This window comes from Zootoca vivipara, chromosome 10 (assembly GCF_965207765.1).
Source record: "Zootoca vivipara chromosome 10, rZooViv2.hap1.1, whole genome shotgun sequence".
Classification (NCBI taxonomy): Eukaryota; Metazoa; Chordata; class Lepidosauria; order Squamata; family Lacertidae; genus Zootoca; species Zootoca vivipara.
In genome coordinates, this window is record NC_142593.1 from 23,913,388 (window position 1) to 23,933,315 (window position 19,928).

The 19,928-nt window shown below is 39.7% G+C and overlaps 1 protein-coding gene across 14 annotated transcripts in view; it reads right to left on the reverse strand.

The window, feature by feature from the left end:
- Nucleotides 1–19,928, reverse strand: part of PAM (peptidylglycine alpha-amidating monooxygenase) — a 123,502-nt gene that overhangs the window by 20,456 nt on the left and 83,118 nt on the right. For 8 of the 14 annotated variants that reach the window (XM_088652845.1, XM_088652842.1, XM_088652843.1 and 5 more), the window contains exons 14-16: nt 19,061–19,132; nt 6,735–6,864; nt 1,541–1,657 (exon numbers count right to left, since the gene is read on the reverse strand). In XM_088652845.1, coding sequence (XP_088508971.1) covers nt 1,541–1,657; nt 6,735–6,864; nt 19,061–19,132 — 319 coding nt within the window. Of the gene's footprint in view, nt 1–1,540; nt 1,658–6,734; nt 6,865–10,358; nt 10,677–19,060; nt 19,133–19,928 lie in introns of all 14 variants that reach the window. The other 6 variants (XM_088652838.1, XM_035100121.3, XM_088652839.1 and 3 more) reach the window with 1 other exon arrangement.

Genomic DNA, 19,928 nt, shown 5'->3' on the forward strand with positions numbered 1-19,928 from the left:
AATACAATCAAGGTTGAAATGTTAATAAGGAAAAGCAGTTCCGCATAGCATCATAAGGTAAACAGCATATTAACATTAACAGGCATATTACCCAAACTTTGCAGAAAACTGATACTACATATATACTTAGACAACATAAAGACTGGTGGCACATTTTGTGTGGCTTATGAGGGGTTTGGGGCATTGTTGGGACAGCTGCTGACTTAGACTTTCCTGCTTCTCCTCAGAACTGAACAGAAAATGGAGTGTGCTGCCAGTGAAGGGTAGCCTTTTCTCAAGGTTGTTTTGCTAGATTTGGGATCATTTCCCACTGTATGTATTCTGTGCTGTTAACTCTTCAAAAAGGCTTCTTTGGGAAGAGGGGGGAGGGAGACAGGAAAATCTCCATGTTTGCACTATGTAGGATTGCAGCTCAGTTTTCTTTGGCATTCTATTGCATACCAATAATTCCATCTTTATTATAACATGCTTGTTTATAAATAATAAATAATAATAATAATAATAATAATAATAATAATAATGTAGTCTTCTTGGATTTTAATGCTGAGGTTTGAGGATCTGATATTCTGAGACCCTTTTTTGACACACAGAGGAGGAAGTTAGTGACACATCTCAAGCTTCTCATCCCAACAAATCATTCCCATCCAAGTACATTTCATATTAATTGCTCAGCAGGCAGCACCCCCCCCAGACTTTTTAAAAATGTTTTTCTGCAGATGAGAAGCACACAAAATCCCATAAGAACACACTTAGAAAGATTAAACAAAAGTGGCAAACACCGTGACTATCCGGCTCCAGAAAGTAAATGTCCAGTTATTCCACGGAAAATATGGAACTATTTTTGCTGTAATGCCAAAATGGCTAAAAATGCTAGTTTTGAGTGATCATGGAGACACCAGCCTAACTTAGCTGTGTCTGCATTTGCCCAAGGAAGGGTAACCTGGATCAAGTGTCTACTAAATATGCACTCACTAGTCTGGCTACAAAGTGGGCACAGCATCAACTTTTATCTCTAAATTAGACCATGAGAAGGAGTGGAGTTGGTGAGAGCCCCATGTTCTACTGCTTTTATGTTACCAGAAGTAAAGCAACTATGGAAAAAGGTCTTCAAGCAACAGAATGTTGGGAGGGTTTCAATCCCACACTTCATTTCATGATAAAAGCAGAACTCTCCATACAAACACTTTATAGCCAAACCACCGAGTAGGTGTTTAGTATCGTACTTTCCAGCTTGGGGAAGGTACTATTTTCTCCCACTTATCCTACCATTCTAATAGGAAAGCACAACACACCTTTTTGGTCTTTCTGCCTCTTGAGGACAGAATATTTGCTTTCTATCTGCGTTGGGTTCATTTGGGTCATTAAACAGTGAGCAGATAGGAAGGGGCATAAATTATTTCCAGACACTGGAAAAGTTTATAATGTTTGAAAACAGTAGATAGATATAGATATAGATAGATAGATATAATGCAATGAAGTGAGGAACTTATTCAGAACAAGGAAGGCAAACGTAAGAATTTAAAAAGTAAGAAAGACTTACAGATTTCTTCCCGTGGAATGAAGAACTGCTGAACTATTGGGATCAAGTACAAGAATAGTGCTCTCTTTAATGGGCCCAAGTCCTTTTTGTTGATAAATGTATCCACTGTCAAATGAACTACACAGAAAAGAAAAACTGATCAATATACAAGTTAATCAATCAGAAGTTTCAGAATATTTGGGTGGATGCCAATAACAGGTGTGGCACATATGTGGGTTCTTCACCCACACAGGCACATACACATTGCCATACCATATGTGTGTCTTAATAATATAGCTTGCTATCTAAAAACAAAGAAACAGGATTTCTCCCAGGGTGTAGCACATTAAAAGAGGTTTCCCCTCCTTCTCCTCCTTCCCCAAACAGAGAAGTACATAGAATATTACTGCACACAGTCTTCTTCTGGACTGTGCATTTCATTTCCAGGAGGTATGCTCACATGAGTTCACTGCTGCAGCCTCAAGTGCACCATTAACATAGCAAGCAGGAACAGGAAAGTATGTTGTAAGGTTGGATAACAGTGAGCTCTGAGTGGCTCGAGAGCAGGCTGAAGATCTAAGGTGCTCATGAAACAGGAAGTGTTCCTATATGCTCCAGTTTTTCCTAAGACCAAATTTGAGGAAATGTAATGCTTCCTGAGCACTTGGGAGAATATCCCCACCCTCAGTGTTCTCTCTAAAGGTGTTGTCAGTGACCTCTCTAAGCACTGCTGCTTACATATATCTGGCTTTAAAATAAATAATCAAACCACTGCAGATGCCACCACCGAAATCAAGTGTATATGTTGGAAGGAGGGGGGGGGGGGAAATGCAAGGGAAGGGAGAGCGGTCTGACACTGCTGCTGTACTTGATTATTTTATACAGACAGTTGACACAACAAAATGAGCTCGAGTTTTTGCTCCCCCCCCAGTCTATTTTACACTGAAAATTAAAGTATCAATAATTTTGAAATTCACAGTAGGCTCATTGTGAGCCATTTACATAAGTATAAGGCATTCATACTGTTATCCCAATGAGAAATTATTAGCTATACTTCTCCATCAGTGCAAGAAGCCTTTATAAGCATTCTAGCATAAGTGCTTAGCATTGATTGAAACAGTGTTAACTGACTATGCCCATGAAAGTAAATAGCATTTAATCTAATTACATGTAAAATTGTAATTCAATTCTCATCCAAAATCTGGGAGCTATATATTTTTTTCTACATGTTTATTTATTTAACTGGTTTCTAAGTGCTTATAGGGATTGATTTTTAAAAAAACAGGAGGCTTGCTTTATGACTTTAGATGAGTCTGCAAACCAAATTATTTACCCTGTACATTGCAACAACAAAAAGAATAAGCCCCACATAAAATATTTATGCTATAGCTTTCAATTAAGAAAAGTGGCAGGCCACTCAACTGGTTGCACTTCATTGATTAGTACATTGATTTCTTTATTAAAATTATTTGCACATGAAATCTGCAGCACTTTTTAATTAAAAAATCCATCATGCACTTAGTGACTATTGTTGCAAATACCTTTTATCTGTTTTTTTTTTTTTTGTAACCTCAGGTTTTCCAGAACAGTTACCATTTATTAATACCGCAAAGAAGCGCAGTTAAAAACAACAAGTGATAGTTTTGGACTCGCATGGGTAGGCAAACTAAGGCCCGGGGGCGGGATGCGGCCCAATTGCCTTCTCAATCCGGCCCACGGACGGTCCAGGAATCAGCGTCTTTTTACATGAGTAGAATGTGCCCTTTTATTTAAAATGCATCTCTGGGTTATTTGTGGGGCTTGCTTGGTGTTTTTACATGAGTAGAAATGCATCTCTGGGTTATTTGTGGGGCATAGGAATTCGTTCATTTTATTTTTCCCCGCCCCAAAAAATATAGTCCAGCCCCCCACAAGGTCTGAGGGACAGTAGACTGGGCCCCTGCTGAAAAAGTTTGCTGACCCCAGTTTTGGAGTCTTGTGGTTTCATGGTCAGGCCATCAGCAATGGACACTGGGAATGATCCCAAGGGTGAGCAACAGTAGCAGGTGTGTCTTAAAAAGTTAGACTAGTGTTGGATCAGTCTATTGGCTCTTTAGGAACTACTCCTGTTATTTAATAGCAGTTTTCAGGATTACTTTCGTATATCCAAAACCTGAGTATTCATACACAAGAAAAGATATCAAACAATGCAGATTTAAAGCAGATTATAAAATGCTGCAATATTCATTGCTTATGCTCTGCTGATACAATATTTCCCTAGCATGGTAGGCTCTTAAAAATATAGCTATTTTCTATGAAGAAATGAAGTAGTAGGCAGGAGCAAGCAGTAACAGTGGCAATTAAATGATAATAAACTCATCTTCTTTGATGACTATCATATTCATATAAACCAATAAGGTCCTTAAGTACTGACCTATGGCAGCTTTTACACACAATCAAGCTACCACTTATTTTGAAGGTTTCGCAATTTTTCTTTCTCTCTCTCCCATAGGAGCCAGGCCATATTCCCATTTTTACTGTTCCTTTATAAGGAAAGAGGCCTGGGAATAAGGATGATGAGTCCATGGCAAAGAAAGGAATCAATCTCAAAATTCCTAGATCTAATTCAGCTTCTCTACTGAAGCTGTGTGTGAATGGATTAACAATATTAGCATATATTTTGAAGAGCCGATACCTCTCTGGAATGGAGTGGGTAAGGAAAGAAAAGGATGACTAATGGTTTGTTTGGGGTGAGATATGTTCAAACCTAGACTCACAGTTTAATGCTAAGCCAAACCATGGCTTAGCTCCAGGAAGGGCAGCAAGTGGTTGTGATTTTTGCTCCAAAAACCCACAGACATTTGAGCTCACACTTGGCCATGTTTTGACTTAGCACAGGCATCCCCAAACTGTGGCCCTCCAGATGTTTTGGCCTACAACTCCCATGATCCCTAGCTAGCAGGACCGGTGGTCAGGGAAGATGGGAACTGTAGTCCAAAACATCTGGAGGGCCAAAGTTTGGGGATGCCGGGCTTCGCATCAAGTGCAAAATGAACCATAGAAAAGTTCAAGAGACATTGTATTCAATAAGGGGAAATCCAAATCTTACACTGGAACTTGCAAGAACAAAGCTTTCAGATGGTTTTCAAGATAGATAACATAAATGCAAAGGTAATTTCCGGACTAAAAGCAGACTTGAGACATCTGAACACCTGCCAGAGTTATTGGCATAACTCCCTTGAATCTGCTTCTTCACCACCTAAGCAGAGACCATCCAAAAAAACCCCATACACATTCAAAGATGGTGATTTAAGCACCACTTCTACCAAACCTCAAGTTCTCTGCAAATTTGGGAAAGCTGGGGGAGTACAGGAAACACACACATTTCTAGATCTTGCACTTAAGTGTTCTACAGCACAATATTAAACTACCTAAGTTCTCAAGCAGTCTGCTGCATTTGCTTGTAGGGATATGTGGCTTTTATGTGCATGTATTATTAATACATTGCTAGCATTCTGTGCAGTGCCTGAAGCCCTGATAATTTGTTTGCCTCTTTCCTTGTTGTATGATGGGGAAGCAATCAACCAGAAAGAATGAAGAGAGTTCCTAAGGCTGATAATTGAGCACATTTATGATTGGTAAAGAACATTACACCCAATTAATAACTTTGCATTAATTTTATGGTTATGTGCATATATCTAGGCAAGCATGATAACAGAGGCCTATTATCACAGAATAAAAGGAAATATTTGGAGAAATCCACTCCTTTAAATAATTAACATTTTCCTGATTCTAAAAGCTTCCTGTACTTGTATGCAGATGCATTATTCAAATTTTCTTCAGTAACTTAAATATCAAATAAAGCAAAAGTACCCATATTGTTTAATAAGAGGGGAAAAACTCCAAAATTCATAATTGAGCTATACCATTATTAGGACCAACCAAATTATCACAAATTGTATTCCCTCGAGTAATTCATTTTAATTCTATCCATTTTAAATTGTTTTGTACACTGCTCAGTTTTATCTGTGATATAAAGTTTTTCCTTAGTTTTTAGGGATGCTACTGTTTGTCATTTTATATGAACTGATATCGATGTTGCTTTTTATTGTTTTCTGTGTAAACTGTTTAGTGTTTTATTACATTAAGCAGCATAAATGTTTTATAAGCAAGCAAATAAAAACTGTGGCAAACTTTCAACTTTCTGAACTCTTCATCAGGCAGGATGGTACATGAAGAAGGTAACGGGATGAGGAAAAATATAAAGCAAAAAAGTACAGAAATTAGATGGGATATTGTAGCCAGGAGGTCAGCTCCAAGATGGGAGATTACAGGCTAAATAAATCCCATCCAGTTGCTACCAATACCAGCTTATACTAGTAGAGTGGTATTCAACTAAGTATCACTAAGGGTAGACCAGCTGAAATGAATGAATGTGACTAAGCTAGGTCTATTCATTTCAATGGTTCTGCGCTGAGTAAAACAGTTGAATACAACCCCCTAGGATTCTAGGATAGAGAATCTAGGATAAATGGCCGCTCCTCCATTCTTTGAGACACTAGGGCAGGCTTGTAACCCTGAGACAAATCACCCTTATACCAAACACACAGGTTCCTGGAGCAACTTTTGCATGGTTCTTCATTATATTAACACTATAAGGAATGATCAAGCTTAGTTTTGAATTAGTTTACTGATATACAATTTAAAATCAACCAGGAAATGCAAAACACTAGGTAAAGGTAAGGGACCCCTGGACAGTTAAGTCCAGTCAAAGGTGACTATGGTGTTGTGGCGCTCATCTCGCTTTCAGGAACCAGTGTTTGTCCACAGACAGCTTTCTGGGTTATGTGGTCAGCATGACAAAACCAATTCTGGCACAACGGAACACTGTGACGGAAACACGGTTTACCTTCCCGCCTCAGCGATACCTATTTATCTACTTGCACTGGCGTGCTTTCGATCTGCTAGGTTGCCAGGAGCTGGGACAGAGCAATGGGAGCTCATCCCATCGCGGGGATTCCAACCGCCAACCTTCCGATCGGCAAGCCCAAGAGGCTCAGTGGTTTAGACCACAGTGCCATCCACGTCCCACGTGCAAGACACTATTGTCCAGCCTATTGGAAAAACTGCTATCTTGCTTGCCTCACAGAGGAAGCCAGTACAGAGTGGGGAGATAAGAGACACATACAGAGGCACTGAAGAACATATACTTTTTGGCTTACGAGTGCTTGCTTACTTTGCATCCCATACATGATCGCCCCTGTGGAAGATGACCAGGTTACTGTTAGAATCCAAAGCCAGCCCAGAAACCTGCCCAAGTTTGAGGTTTATTCCAGGCCAATCAACTACTTCTTCTATGTTTAAATCTGAAAAAGGAGAATAAGGTTTACACAAATTATTAGGTAAGTAAATAATTCAATGGCTAAAGATAGAATCAAACAAGCTCCAACCAACATATTTGTATGCAATATAATAGTTAACAATGTGTTCATACAGTTGTACCTTGGAAGTTGAATGGAATCTGTTCCGGAAGTCCGTTTGACTTCCAAAACTTTCAGAAACCAAAGTGTGGTTTCTGATTGGCTGCAGGAAGCTCCTGCAGCCAACTGGAAGCCGTAGAAGCTGCGTTGGATGTTCGGGTTCCAAAGAATGTTTGCAAACCGGAACAGTCACTTCCAGGTTTGCAGCATTTGGGAGCCAAAACATCTGAGTACCAAGGCTTTCGGGATCTGTCAAATGCGTATGCGGCTACTCTTGAGTAAAGACGCTCCACTCCGTCTTGTCTTTCAGAGTTTTATTGGGCATATTATTTACAGTGCAAAGATATCAGCAAACATGACTGCCTAGTCTGAGTCAGAACCCCGCAATGGCTTCTTCCGGGTTCTCGCCCAGCATAAAAGCCTGGGCACCCCAAAGCGTCGCCCCCTGGCCCTACGGGTGGGAGCGCGCCTCAATTCGGGCGTCGGAGGGAACGGTCCCCTTTCTGGCAGCCCTGTGTCCAACATCTCTCCAGACCAAGAGAGGCTATTTCATGAGCTTGGCTGAATGATCAGTTGTCATTTGGCTCCTCCTGCCCCTGAACTCAATCCATGTAGGGCATTATAAGAACTTTGCAATTTTAATAATTAGTGCTTGAATTTTCTGTTTTTCTCTCCCCCCCCCCGCCTCATACCCTTTCCTTTTGGTATAATCTATTTTAGATTGTAAGAGTCTGTCTTGTCTTTAATCTGTGTACAACACCTGGTAAACAGTAGGTGCTTTATAAAACATATATCTACATACATATAATATTATGTAACCTACAAGCCAACTCCAAGCATGTAGTCAGAAGTGAGTGCTGTGACCCACTTCTATTTATGCACAATTATTATTATTAGTAGTAGTAGTAGTAATAGTAGTCATCATTGTCACTTTTTTATTTACTTAATGAAACTCCCAACAACTTTAGGATTTGCCTAACAGGATATTTTAGGATACTGTAAGAGATGTTAAATTACTGACTTGCTGAAGCTGTTACTTTTGGGACATACAGTTCCAATAAAATGTAGGATTACTGTGAGGACCAAATACCAAACATCTGATCTATGAATGTTTACTTAGAAGCAAGTCCCACTGATTTGAATGGGTTATTTCCAAGTAAGCAAATTTAGCATAAATCATCCTTGTAATTGTTTACTGTTGAGTTTAGTCTGGCCATCTTTTCTCTCAGAGGTGGGGAAAACACACACATAAGAGACCTCAGCATATTTATAGTATTAACACCATTTGTCATTTATACCCACCCCCCCCCAAAAAAAAATCATTCCGCACTATATTTGTGGGGTGATAATGGCTAATAAAGAATCTAGTCTGTCAACCTAGACAATTAAGCTGATTTGAATTGCAATAATTTCATATAAATTCGCATAAAGCTTCTAAATACTGTATAACTCTTAGGGTTGGGGATTTTTTTGCACAACTCTAGTCCTGTATTATTTGATAAACCCTTTACTGCTCAGCCCTGTGGATTTGTACAGCAAAAGGTATAAATAATAGATAGGTAGATTGATGATAATCATAACCAAGGAAAAAACATTCTAAACCAAAAGCAAAATCTATTATAGAATTACTCTAATAGTCCTAGCACAAATATTGCTTTTATAGCTTCCAATGAAATATTCCCCTCTCCAAACACACAGAGGAGATATCTTACTGTAATCAGCATTCTTCAATAATGCGACAGAAAAGCCAGTATTTTGTTCACTCCACTAGCATTCACCAGCATTATTAAATCTGAAAACCACTTTTCCCACAAGAACACAAGAACAGCCAATGGCCCTCTAGTCTAGCATCCTGTTCTCTCAGTGGTCAGCAGATACCTGCGGAGAGCTTGCAAGCAGGACATGGGCACAACAGCACTCTGCCCAACTGCGATTCCAAGCAACTGGTATTCAGAGGCATACTGTCTCTGATAGTGGAAGAGGAACATACCCACTGTGGCTTAAATTCAGTTGAGTTCAGTTTCAAATTTATTTATAAAGTATTTTGTTAGCTGCTTGTTTGTAGAACAGAGAAAACAGCCCATTGTAAATAAGAATTGTCTGCACAGTCCTATGGCTATTAACCCAGAGGTCAGCCCCACTGAGTTCAATGGGACTTATTCTCAGATAAGCGTGTAAAAATTTGCAGTCGAAAGCACTGCCTCTCTTTTCTCCTCTGTCAACAGCAGCAAAAACAGGCAAGCAATTTCACAGATACCTTATTAAACTTCCACAGTGTACCAAAGGCTTGGTGGTCATTTAAAACAGCATACATTAACACCAGGTTAACAGTGCTATGAAAATGGCTTGAACTGGTGCAGACAAACAGTTCTGAACCATGGTTTGGGTTTTCAGCTATGGTTAGTACAAACTGTTATTAGGTATGATGTCTGAATTGAGTCATTGCAATTACTTATATAATGGTTGCTCATAAGGGTGGTCTACTTATACAAACAGCATATCCTTGGACAAAGGTATTTGCATGAATTCCAGCTCTTTGTCCCCCATTGGGGGAAAGGGAAAGAATCAGTACAAATCTTGTTATTAGGAAAAAAGAGCTGCAATGTCATTAAATTCCTTCCACTGATGTTTCATGACTCATACAACTACCGCATGAGTAGTTATTTCCATGCCAGCATTGCCTATACCAGCTCTGTTTCTACAAAATAACTTAAGAAGTAACTGTAATGTTTCATATTTAGAAAGAGAGAAGCACAATGAAAATATAATGTAAATGTACATAAAATATTGTTACTAGTCAACAAGGCATTCAAACTGAAAAATACAGAGGGCATAACTACCCTCACAGGAGAGTGTGTAATAAAACCAGCTGCACAGTAAGAAAAACAAAGTCAAATAATTGAATTTACCATGTTCAAGTTGGATTACTCAGTTTAGAAAAATGTAACAAATAACTCCAGCTCAGGATTTCTGTTTATATACCAAAAATAAAACTTCTGATACTAAATTAGGCTTTCCTTTTACAAATAAAGTATGAAATACAATAATGTATCAAATAAATCTGTCACAAAATACATAGCACTAAACTGTACAGCAGACAACTAACATACACATAAAACAAAACTTACTAAACCTTTGCCACAAATGGGAAGGATAATGTGAGAAATGCTTCAGTGATCACTGACAATTATGTTGAACAAAATGAATTTTTCATCGGAACATCTGATGCAAGAGAGGAACGTGATGTACAACTCCATTTTTTTTAAAAAAATAAAAAAAATCATTTGGTGTTCTCTTCCAATTTTGCTAATGTACAGGGCAGTTTGTAATATTGGATATGGTAACATTTTTAAATAAAAAAAACCACAACCCTAACCCACCTCCTGTACGTTCTTTTTCCCAGTTTCCACTGCCAGGTTTAGGTGGCTGCAAAGCAAGGTGCCTGCTCTCTGGTGGCCTCAGGGTGGATTCTAATCTGTGGAATTTGTGGATTCTGTCTCTGACAAGAATGGCATTGGCCCTTTCATCTTTATTGGAAAACTCTCTGGCATCAGGCCAAGCAAGATCCTTCTTCTGGACTACATTAGCAATCTCTGCTACAAGATCTGATTCTGCCTTTTCTGTAGGGTTATACTTGTGCACATGAACAACATCTTCCCTTTCTCCTAGCAGCTTGGAAATGAGTGAATAGAAATCACCTGCACAGAGAAAAAGAGAGAGAAAGAGAAAAAAAAAAACAGATAAGAGAAAGAGGCAGAGGAGGCAGACAGACTGCAAGATTTTGTTGTGAGCTTGACAAAAAGCAGAAATAGGAAGTTATTCCTAAAAGCCAACTTGGTTCAAAACTTCTGGCTGCTCAGAAACTTAAAAACATAAATCACAGGCTGTTGCAGTCCTTAAATTTACACAACAATACCATTTCTTGACAAGGCATTTCAGAACCCAGGCAAATGAGACCCCTTGCCTCTGGAAGGCTTCCATGGTGGGGAAAGCATAACTTTAGGAAGGATTATTTTAGCATTGGAACACTGGTATACTTACCTCCTCTGAAATTTGCTACTAATAGCCTTTCATTTACAGGAGCAGAAATTCAGAAGTGAAACCAGTCTGAAAGGAAATGTATTCAGTTTTTCACTAGATGCTACAGAATGTTAATACAATCTGGAAGATAACCAGTTGCAATTGTGGTTGTGTGTTTTCCCCTACTGTATGCTTTTTGGAACTGCATTAGCCAGGAAATGGAGGAAAAATTACAGATTGGTAAATTCTCCCACAGAAATGTTTGATAAGACTATCAAACTGACATATCTTTTTTAAATATCTTTAGTTATATCAGATTCCTAACATTCTGGTTTACACATTATCTATGTTATTCAAAGTTCTATACCTAGCCAATATTCTTTCCCTCCCAACCAGTGTTGTTAGCTAGATTGCCTGTGCTAGAAAATTGCATCATATATATAAAGACTGGCAGGAAGGATCCCCCCCCCATTTCCCATGTTGCCTGGTTTCACTTGAGTCAGTTTCCTGTGCATTGAATATGAATATCAAAAGTGTTTTTTAAAAAAAATAAAAAAGTCAGAAGATCGACAACTTTGTTAATTCAACTATTTCAGAAATGATAAGCATATCAAACATATTCAGAATGTGCATTCAGAATTCAGGAAAGAATAGCTAATATGCACCTACTGTGATGCAAGCGCAAGGTTTGCTAGATCTAGGCCCTTTTATCCCATTTGAGTACAATCGTAACTAAAGAAGATACAGTAGAATACTTCACTTGAGCACTCCAGATGTGCACCACACACTCTTCCACTTGGAATCTGAAGATTACTGTTATCAAAGCAGGGCAGCTTACAACTGTTGAAGCACATGAGAGTATATGACATATAAATAAAATAAGAAAGCAAGGTCTGGTAGAAGCCTGAAAGAAGAAAATTCAAAAGAAAAGGAGGAAAGGGAGGTATTCATTCACTCATTACACATCACTTAAAACTAGCTGGGTAGATTTGAACGAGATCCAATTTGTTGCTGATGTAAACGCACTTGCTTACAAAGCAGCAGCAACAAGCTCTTCGTCGTCTGCAGGTTTTATGTGTGGCCAGTGTCAGCGCAAGCCATCAGGAACATATTGTTCTACTCAACCATTTTGTTAAGAGCCAGCAATTGTTGGCAGCTGGACATGTGTTCAGTTGTGCTACATCTTATTCCAATTTGCATCTTGCCACCAAGAGCCAAAACTGCAAGGCACATCTGCAGTGGCAGCCTGAGGGAGGGAGCCCTGCCCTGCAAGGGACTGACATCTGGCACCTCTGGCAGCCATTTACAGACCAGATAATTTCTTCTAATAGAGTCCCTGTAGAGCAGAGACTCAGAAGCCAAGTGGCAGCTTGAACACCTAAAGAAACCTTCCCAATCTGGTGCCCTTCAGCTGTGTTGGACTACAACTCCCATCATTCTTGACCACTGGCTATGCTGGCTGGGGCTGATGGGAGTTGTAGTGTAGTCCAAAACCAATAGGAAGGCATCAAGTTGGGAAAGGCTGATATAAGGTCTAAGGGAGACTTGCATTTGCTTCCTCCGGTGCCAGAAACGACAAGAGACATCAGAAGAAGCATCCTGGGTGAGGAAGCAATTGCTTCCTTGAAGATCTGCAGTGGCTCAGTGCTTCAGCGGTAGCTGGAATATCCAGTGCTGGGAGGGGGGGCTTGTACACATCTGTGCCTAACAACTCTTCTCTGTTCTGTTGTATATTAAAGATAACCTAAATCACCTTGAGCTATTCGGTTAGCAGGAGGAATATAAATACTTCAAATGATCTATTTAACCTCTGCACTGGAGGAAAGGGCTTAGTCCTTTATCACTTTATGCTTCTTTCTGTTTTGGATTGGTGGCTGTGAACAGTCCGTAAATAAATATTCCCGCCTTGGTGACACAACCATTAACTTCCGCAAATATGCTGGCTCACAAGTATTTCCATTAGACTGGGAGGATAATGAATTAAAAGGTTAAGGATTTCAATTATTTAGACTTCTTTAAAAATACATTTATGGAACCATGTCATAAAATCTTCTTGAAAGTTTCACATTAAAGCAATAATAAACGTAAATGGTAAGCTAAGGCTTCAGGACTCTCACGGAAAATGCAATTTTAAGAACTCAGCAAGGGGGGGAATTAAGTCTTTTCAAAATGACCCTAAGAGAGTCTGTCATGTTTATAAACAGTCCTGGCTCAACGGTTCCAGCTAAATTTCCAATTTCAGCCTTTGGAAGGGGAATGTCCCCAGTGAAATCCCCTGTCAGAAAATAATTATCAGAGTTAATAGGGCCAATTTTGGTGAAATGAACAAAGCAAATTGGAGCTGAACATAATGTGTTAAGCCATCCCCACTAACATGCTTGATAAAACATCCTTAATGTTGCTTTCCTTCAACCACATACTACTACATTTATGGTCAACTCTTATCAGATGCTTTTTCTACTGTTATAAAAACCACAGCACAACCACCGTCGCCATCATCCCAGCTGCATTTTAAAATAAGTTATGACATATACCTTTCCTCATACAAGGGATTAATTGAATTCCTGTATACCTAAGCACCTTTTGTAGGTGATGTGTCTATATCTTCTACTTCGGTACCTGGCCAAACATCCATGAGGAGTATGAAGGGTGTGGCATGGGCGGAGGGGGGTGGAAAATCAAACAGCTGTCGACATATCATGCTGTATGTATGCAAACTTCCCTTCTGGCATCATTTTTGCAAAAGCCAGCAAAACGATAACGCACCTCACATTCCTATTATTTCAAAGCTGTTTTGTGCAAGTGAGAGCCATGACTCTGAGATAAAGGGTTTAATATTCGGTTGGGAGCTGCTCAGAGTGGCTAGGGAAATCCAGCCAGATGGGCGGGCTATAATAATAATAATAATAATAATAATAATAATAATAATAAACAATTTATTATTATTTATTATTATAATTTATTATTTATACTGCCTGCACCCACCAACAAAGCCATAAATCCTGCCTGCCTGTAGAGAGGCCTGGGACACTGCTGCTGCCTGTGAGTGCCTGGGGGGCCGCTCCCTTTTCGCCAATTCCACCTGGCCGGGGGGCGGGGCCTGCACTCACCAACACAGCCATAAAGCCTGCCTGCAGAGAGGCCTGGGACACTGCTGCTGTTGCATGCCAGGCACTCCTGTCTTCCACTGCCTCCCGCAGTTTGGTCAGACTCATGTTGGTGGCTTCGAGGACACTGTCCAACCATCTTGTCCTCTGCCGTCCCCTTCTCCTTGTGCCCTCCATCTTTCCCAGCATCAGGGTCTTTTCCAGGGAGTCTTCTCTTCTCATGAGGTGGCCAAATTATTGGAGCCTCAACTTCAGGATCTGTCCTTCCAGGTTGTGTCATCAGCATATCTGAGGTTATTGATACTTCTTCCAGCAATCTTAATTCCAGTTTGGGATTCATCCAGTCCAGCCTTTCACATAATGAATTCTGCATATAAGTGAAATAAGCAGGGAGACAATATACAGCCTTGCCGTACTCCTTTCCCAATTTTGAACCAATCAGTTATTCCATATCCAGTTCTAACTGTAGCTTCTTGTCCCACATAGATTTCTCAGGAGACAGATGAGGTGATCAGGCACTCCCATTTCTTTAAGAACTTGCCATAGTTTGCTGTGGTTGACACAGTCAAATACTTTTGCGTAGTCAATGAAGCAGAAGTAGATGTTTTTCTGGAACTCTCTAGCTTTCTTCATAATCCAGCACATGTTTGCAATTTGGTCTCTGGTTCCTCTGCCCCTTCAAAATCTAGTTTGCACTTCTGAGAGTTCTTGGTCCACATACTGCTGAAGCCTGCCTTGTAGAATTTTAAGCATAACCTTGCTAGCGTATGAAATGAGCGCAATTGTGCGGTAGTTGGAGCATTCTTTGGCACTGCCTTTCTTTGGGATTGGGATGTAGACTGATCTTCTCCAATCCTCTGGCCACTGCTGAGTTTTCCAAACTTGCTGGCATATTGAGTGTAGCACCTTAACAGCATCATATTTTAAATTTTTAAATAGTTCAGCTGGAATATCTTCACTTCCACTAGCCTTGTTATTAGCAGTGCTTTTCTAAGGCCCATTTGACTTCACTCTCCAGGATGTCTGACTCAAGGTCAGCAACCACACTACCTAGGGTGTAGGAGACATCCATATCTTTCTGGTATAATTCCTCTGTGTATTCTTGCCACCTCTTCTTGATCTCTTCAGCTTCTGTTAGGTCCTTTCCACTTTTGTCCTTTATTATGGTAATCTTTGTACGAAATGTTCCTTTCATATCTCCAATTTTCTTGAACAAATCTCTGGTTTTTCCCATTATGTTGTTATCCTCTATTTCTTTGCATTGCTCGTTTAAGACCATCTTGTCTCTCCTTGCTATTAAGGCCATCTTCTCTCTCCTTGCTATTTTTTTGGAAATCTGCCTCTCCCTGTACCCCCTAGCTTTTAATGGAATTTGATGTTGCTACTGAAGTGGGTTTGCCAACTGCTTTTATCTATAACTTTTTCACAGAGTGTTTTTTTTAAAAAAATGTTATTCTTTGCTACCTAAAGAAGGCTTGTGACCGATAATACATTTAAATGATAAATAATACCAAAAGAGATTAAACAACTCTCTCATTTATTTATATCCTTCAACACCTTTCTGATATTATTGCTATATGTTCTCAGTTCTGTCACTGAACTCATCCAAATGGCAGAACAGAAATATCTCAAGAGGAAAATATTTCTTTTGTTTAGATATCTCACTGTTTTTTGTATGGGCACTTTAAAACAGCTGATTTTGCATTGCTTCAACCCTTAGGCACTCTGGCGCTGTGGCAATCTCGACTTCTCATTGAGAACTACATATACAACCCACTCCTCCTACACTGAAAAAATAGAATATGAAGTTTCATCCGGGGATGATGAAGTAGATTCCTTGGTGATTAAAAAAAGCAGCTCCAAGGCTTGTTTACCAAATGCAGACTTTACTTCAGTAATGCAAAAATCAGACCGAAGCTGTACAGTGAGGAGAGGAAAATGGGGTGTTTAATATACCAGTAAGATAACAGTTTCTTAAATATTTCTTTCAGAATAAGTTGGTTACACAAGCTTTCAGAAACCCATAGCCCCCAAACTAATGCTACAATTCCCTCTTAATCCAACTAAGTTTGGATATGTTTTCTCAGTTTTTGTAAGAATATAGCTTCACATCACCATTGTGCCCAAGGCCATTTGTCTTCCAGAACCAGTGTTTCAGTTACATGTAAGTAGCTATATTGTTTAATACAAATACATTTTTCAAGCTCCACATGGCACAAAACAGTTTAGACCTCAACCCGACTCCCAGCTTAGTCACAACACTCCTTTTATGACTATAAAGAATGATTCATTTCAGTCCCCCATGATGGAGAACAGCAGTGACCTACCTCACACAATTTTTGAAGGAGAATGAATACAAGAATGTAGCCCAACTGGACAATAAGGAGGGAGGAAGAAATTATAAAAGCTGGAATCTAAGGAGATTCATTGTCAATACAAAATTTAAAAGCAATCCATTATCGAGCACTTTACTCATCATTTAGGAAAATGTATTGGTCACAGACATTAATAACTTTAAAAGGACACCTTAATGATTAACCACCCAGAACCATTCCTTGAATTGGTTTTAATTCTTTCAGCAATTAAAACTTGTATTAGCTGGAACTACCGCAATTAAAGTCAGCAAGGAAAAAAATGGTGTATGAGAATTTAAATGAACCTGTTAAAATTACAGAAACTCCCACTCATTCTTAAAGAGGTTTGATTTCTTTCTTGACCAACAAAAGCTAAAGAACCTGTTTCCATAGAAACATGTTAGAGATATATATACACACATACACACCAAGTAGAGATTTGTTATTAAACAAAGCTGTACTGCAGCTTCTATTTGGAGGATGTTTTTACAAGACAAGTTACAATCGACAAAGCAGAATACAGTAAGTGTTTCAGTGATTAAAAAACGCTTCCGAACCATCATGTTAAATCATTACATATATCACTAGTTAACCCAGAATGAGTACCATCCAGATTAATCAGGGATCGCTAAGCTTGACAGTTGTCAAGCAAGATCCTCTTCAAATCCACAGAAGTCGCTTCAGAGGAATAGGTGTGTAAAATTTAAATCAATCTTAAATATTTGAATTGCAAGATTAAACCTAGCAATTCTTCCACATATTTGGATATGTGGAAATGTTGCTATTCAAAATGCAGCTCAACCATGGAATCAGACTCGGAGCAGCCATTCTCTCAGTCTTGATTCTCCATCTGCAAAAATTGGGTGAATTAAATACACCCCGCTTAACAGCAATGCTGAAGAGACTACTAATTTAGATGCAAGGCTCTTTCAATTATTTAACTCCACTATTTGGCTTACAAAGTGGTGCATGTGCAAAGACAGTAAAACAGAAGGCTTGAGATTGCAGCTTTAGAATGAGTTCTTTAAAAAGTCAAACAAAAATAAATGGGCATTTCATGGCTCATCTAAAAACTTAAAAGTCAAGTTAATGGCTTGAGATTGATAATTTTTTTTAATCTACAAACTAGGGGTTGTATCAAGCCAGAGTGGTTTCATTAGCACAGATCTCCACAACAGAACTTCCTCTCATTCTCAGCTCCCTCTGTACCCACCTCGAAATTTCTTCTGAGTTCCCTGCCCCCCAGTCCTCTGGAGTAGATTCAGAGAACTGTGCAGAGATAGGAAATTCTACTGCACAGGCAGAAGTCTTTATGCTAACAGGATGACTTTGTTGGATACAACCCATGGGTGTACTCAGCATGGGGCAGGGGGGGCAGCTGCCCTCCCCTAGAAGAAGGGCAGCTGGAGAAGACAGGCAGGGGTGCTGCCTGCTGTGCTCTGCCTCAGCCTGCTTGGCTGAAGCGAAACGGCAGTGAAGCTGCCTCCGATGAAAAAAACCTGGACCTGGACCTGGGCTAACTTCAGCCCACACTCTCTCAAGTCACAGCGAGCACAGCACAGAAAGTGCTGCCCCACAATGCTCCACGGCACTTCATTTGCATGTATGAAGTTAGCCCAGGTCCAGGTTTCCTTCAACGGAGGCAGCTTCGCTGCTGCTGCTGCCTCTTTTTAGTCACCGCTGCCATTCAAGGAGTGGGCGAGGCAGGAGTGCAAGCACGGGTGGCTCCGTGTGCTGCCTTGCAAACGGCCCCCTTTTCTCTGGGGGGCATGCACATTGACCATGCCTCCTGGGGGGATCCTGGCCACGTCATTGCCAGCTAGCCAATCGGGTGGCTGGGGTGTGTGGCTGGTGTGCTTTGATCCTGGGTACGCCCATGATACAACCTTAGATAATGTTATCCTGAAAGATTCAGCCATAACAACATCCCAATGGCCTTGTGAGACATAATAAAGTGTTTGTAGGCCTGTATGCATACAGTTACATACATTTTGTATATATACAGTATTAAAATGCAACAAAGAAGGACTAGCATCCATTCCACATCTCCTTACATGTTAATATTAAAGCACAGGGATAATTCTTTGCACATTAAGATGCTTCCTTCTGTCCATGAGTGGGTCAAACTGAAAATGGTCATTACATTACAAAACTCCAACAAAATAAGTATTTAATATTTTTCACATATAATCAAGAATTAAAGCTAAAAAATCTCTCTTTTTTTCTTCCAGGAAGAACCCTCCATATTTATTGAAAATGTTTATACACCATTTAATTCATCATTTGCATTTCTAAACCCTACTAGCCCAATATAGTACACAAACAAATGACAATTGTATTAAGCAAATTTATATGTGAACAAGAAAATCAAATGAGATTAAACTGTACTAATGAGTTTACCTGCAAGGTTAGGGACCAGTAATTGACTATTTCCTCTTGAATAATTATGCAAGGAGCAGCAATGCAATGGTAGGGATGATTTAAATGCTAGTTGTTGAACAGCTATCACTATTTTGATAAATATCAATACAAAGAATGCAATTATCACTACTATTTGAAACATTTTTGAAATCTATTTTATGAAACCAGTATTATACATACCCTGGTCTAAAACCTCCTCCTCATCTCTTTTTGGCTGTTGCATAACAGAAACTGTATCTCCACTTTTAGCTTCTGAAAAAAGAAAGGAGGAAATCTAATGATCTAAGAAAGAAATCGAAAAGCTAACAGAGAAGTTAATAGAATTCAGATACCTGCACATATATACATACTGGCTTTTGTAACTCAGATTAATTGCAAGGAGTCAGTACAATCCAACAATTTATTTTCTGATATAAATGCACAGCTTCATTTAACATAGTCTACTGCTCCAGCGGAGCCAAAGTGAGTAAAATATTGTGGGGGCCCAGGTAAGTCATGCTCCACATAATCTATCACATGACGAGGTACACAAACCATTTAAATGGCAGAGCCCATCAACTTTTAGGGGCCCTGGCCCCCTCAAATATTTTATGGGGGACTAAAGCTCCCACGGCCCTAGACCCGTGTTTGCTCCTATGTACGATTTGGCTCCTATGTACTGTTCAGTCTACACATGCACATAGGCTGTCTGATCATTTAGTCTTTTATGATTCACAGGGGGAAGTTTGTGAGCACACAAGCCAACAGTAGTGAACTGAGGGAACTAACGTGAGGATTTTGCAGTTGCTTTTATCACCCAAATGAAGTGCAAGGAGACCAGATTCACCAAGCAAAAATCTTCCTTACAGCAATAGGCTGGAGCAGGATATGAGTTACTTTCTGATCCCTGACTCTCTGACATGGCTGCAAGGAGGACATTGGAAGCATCCATATCCTGGTTATGAACTGGGCCACCGTGTTTAGTTTAAATCAGGCATCCCCAAACTTCGGCCCTCCAGATGTTTTGGACTACAATTCCCATCTTCCCCGAGCACAGGTCCTGTTAGCT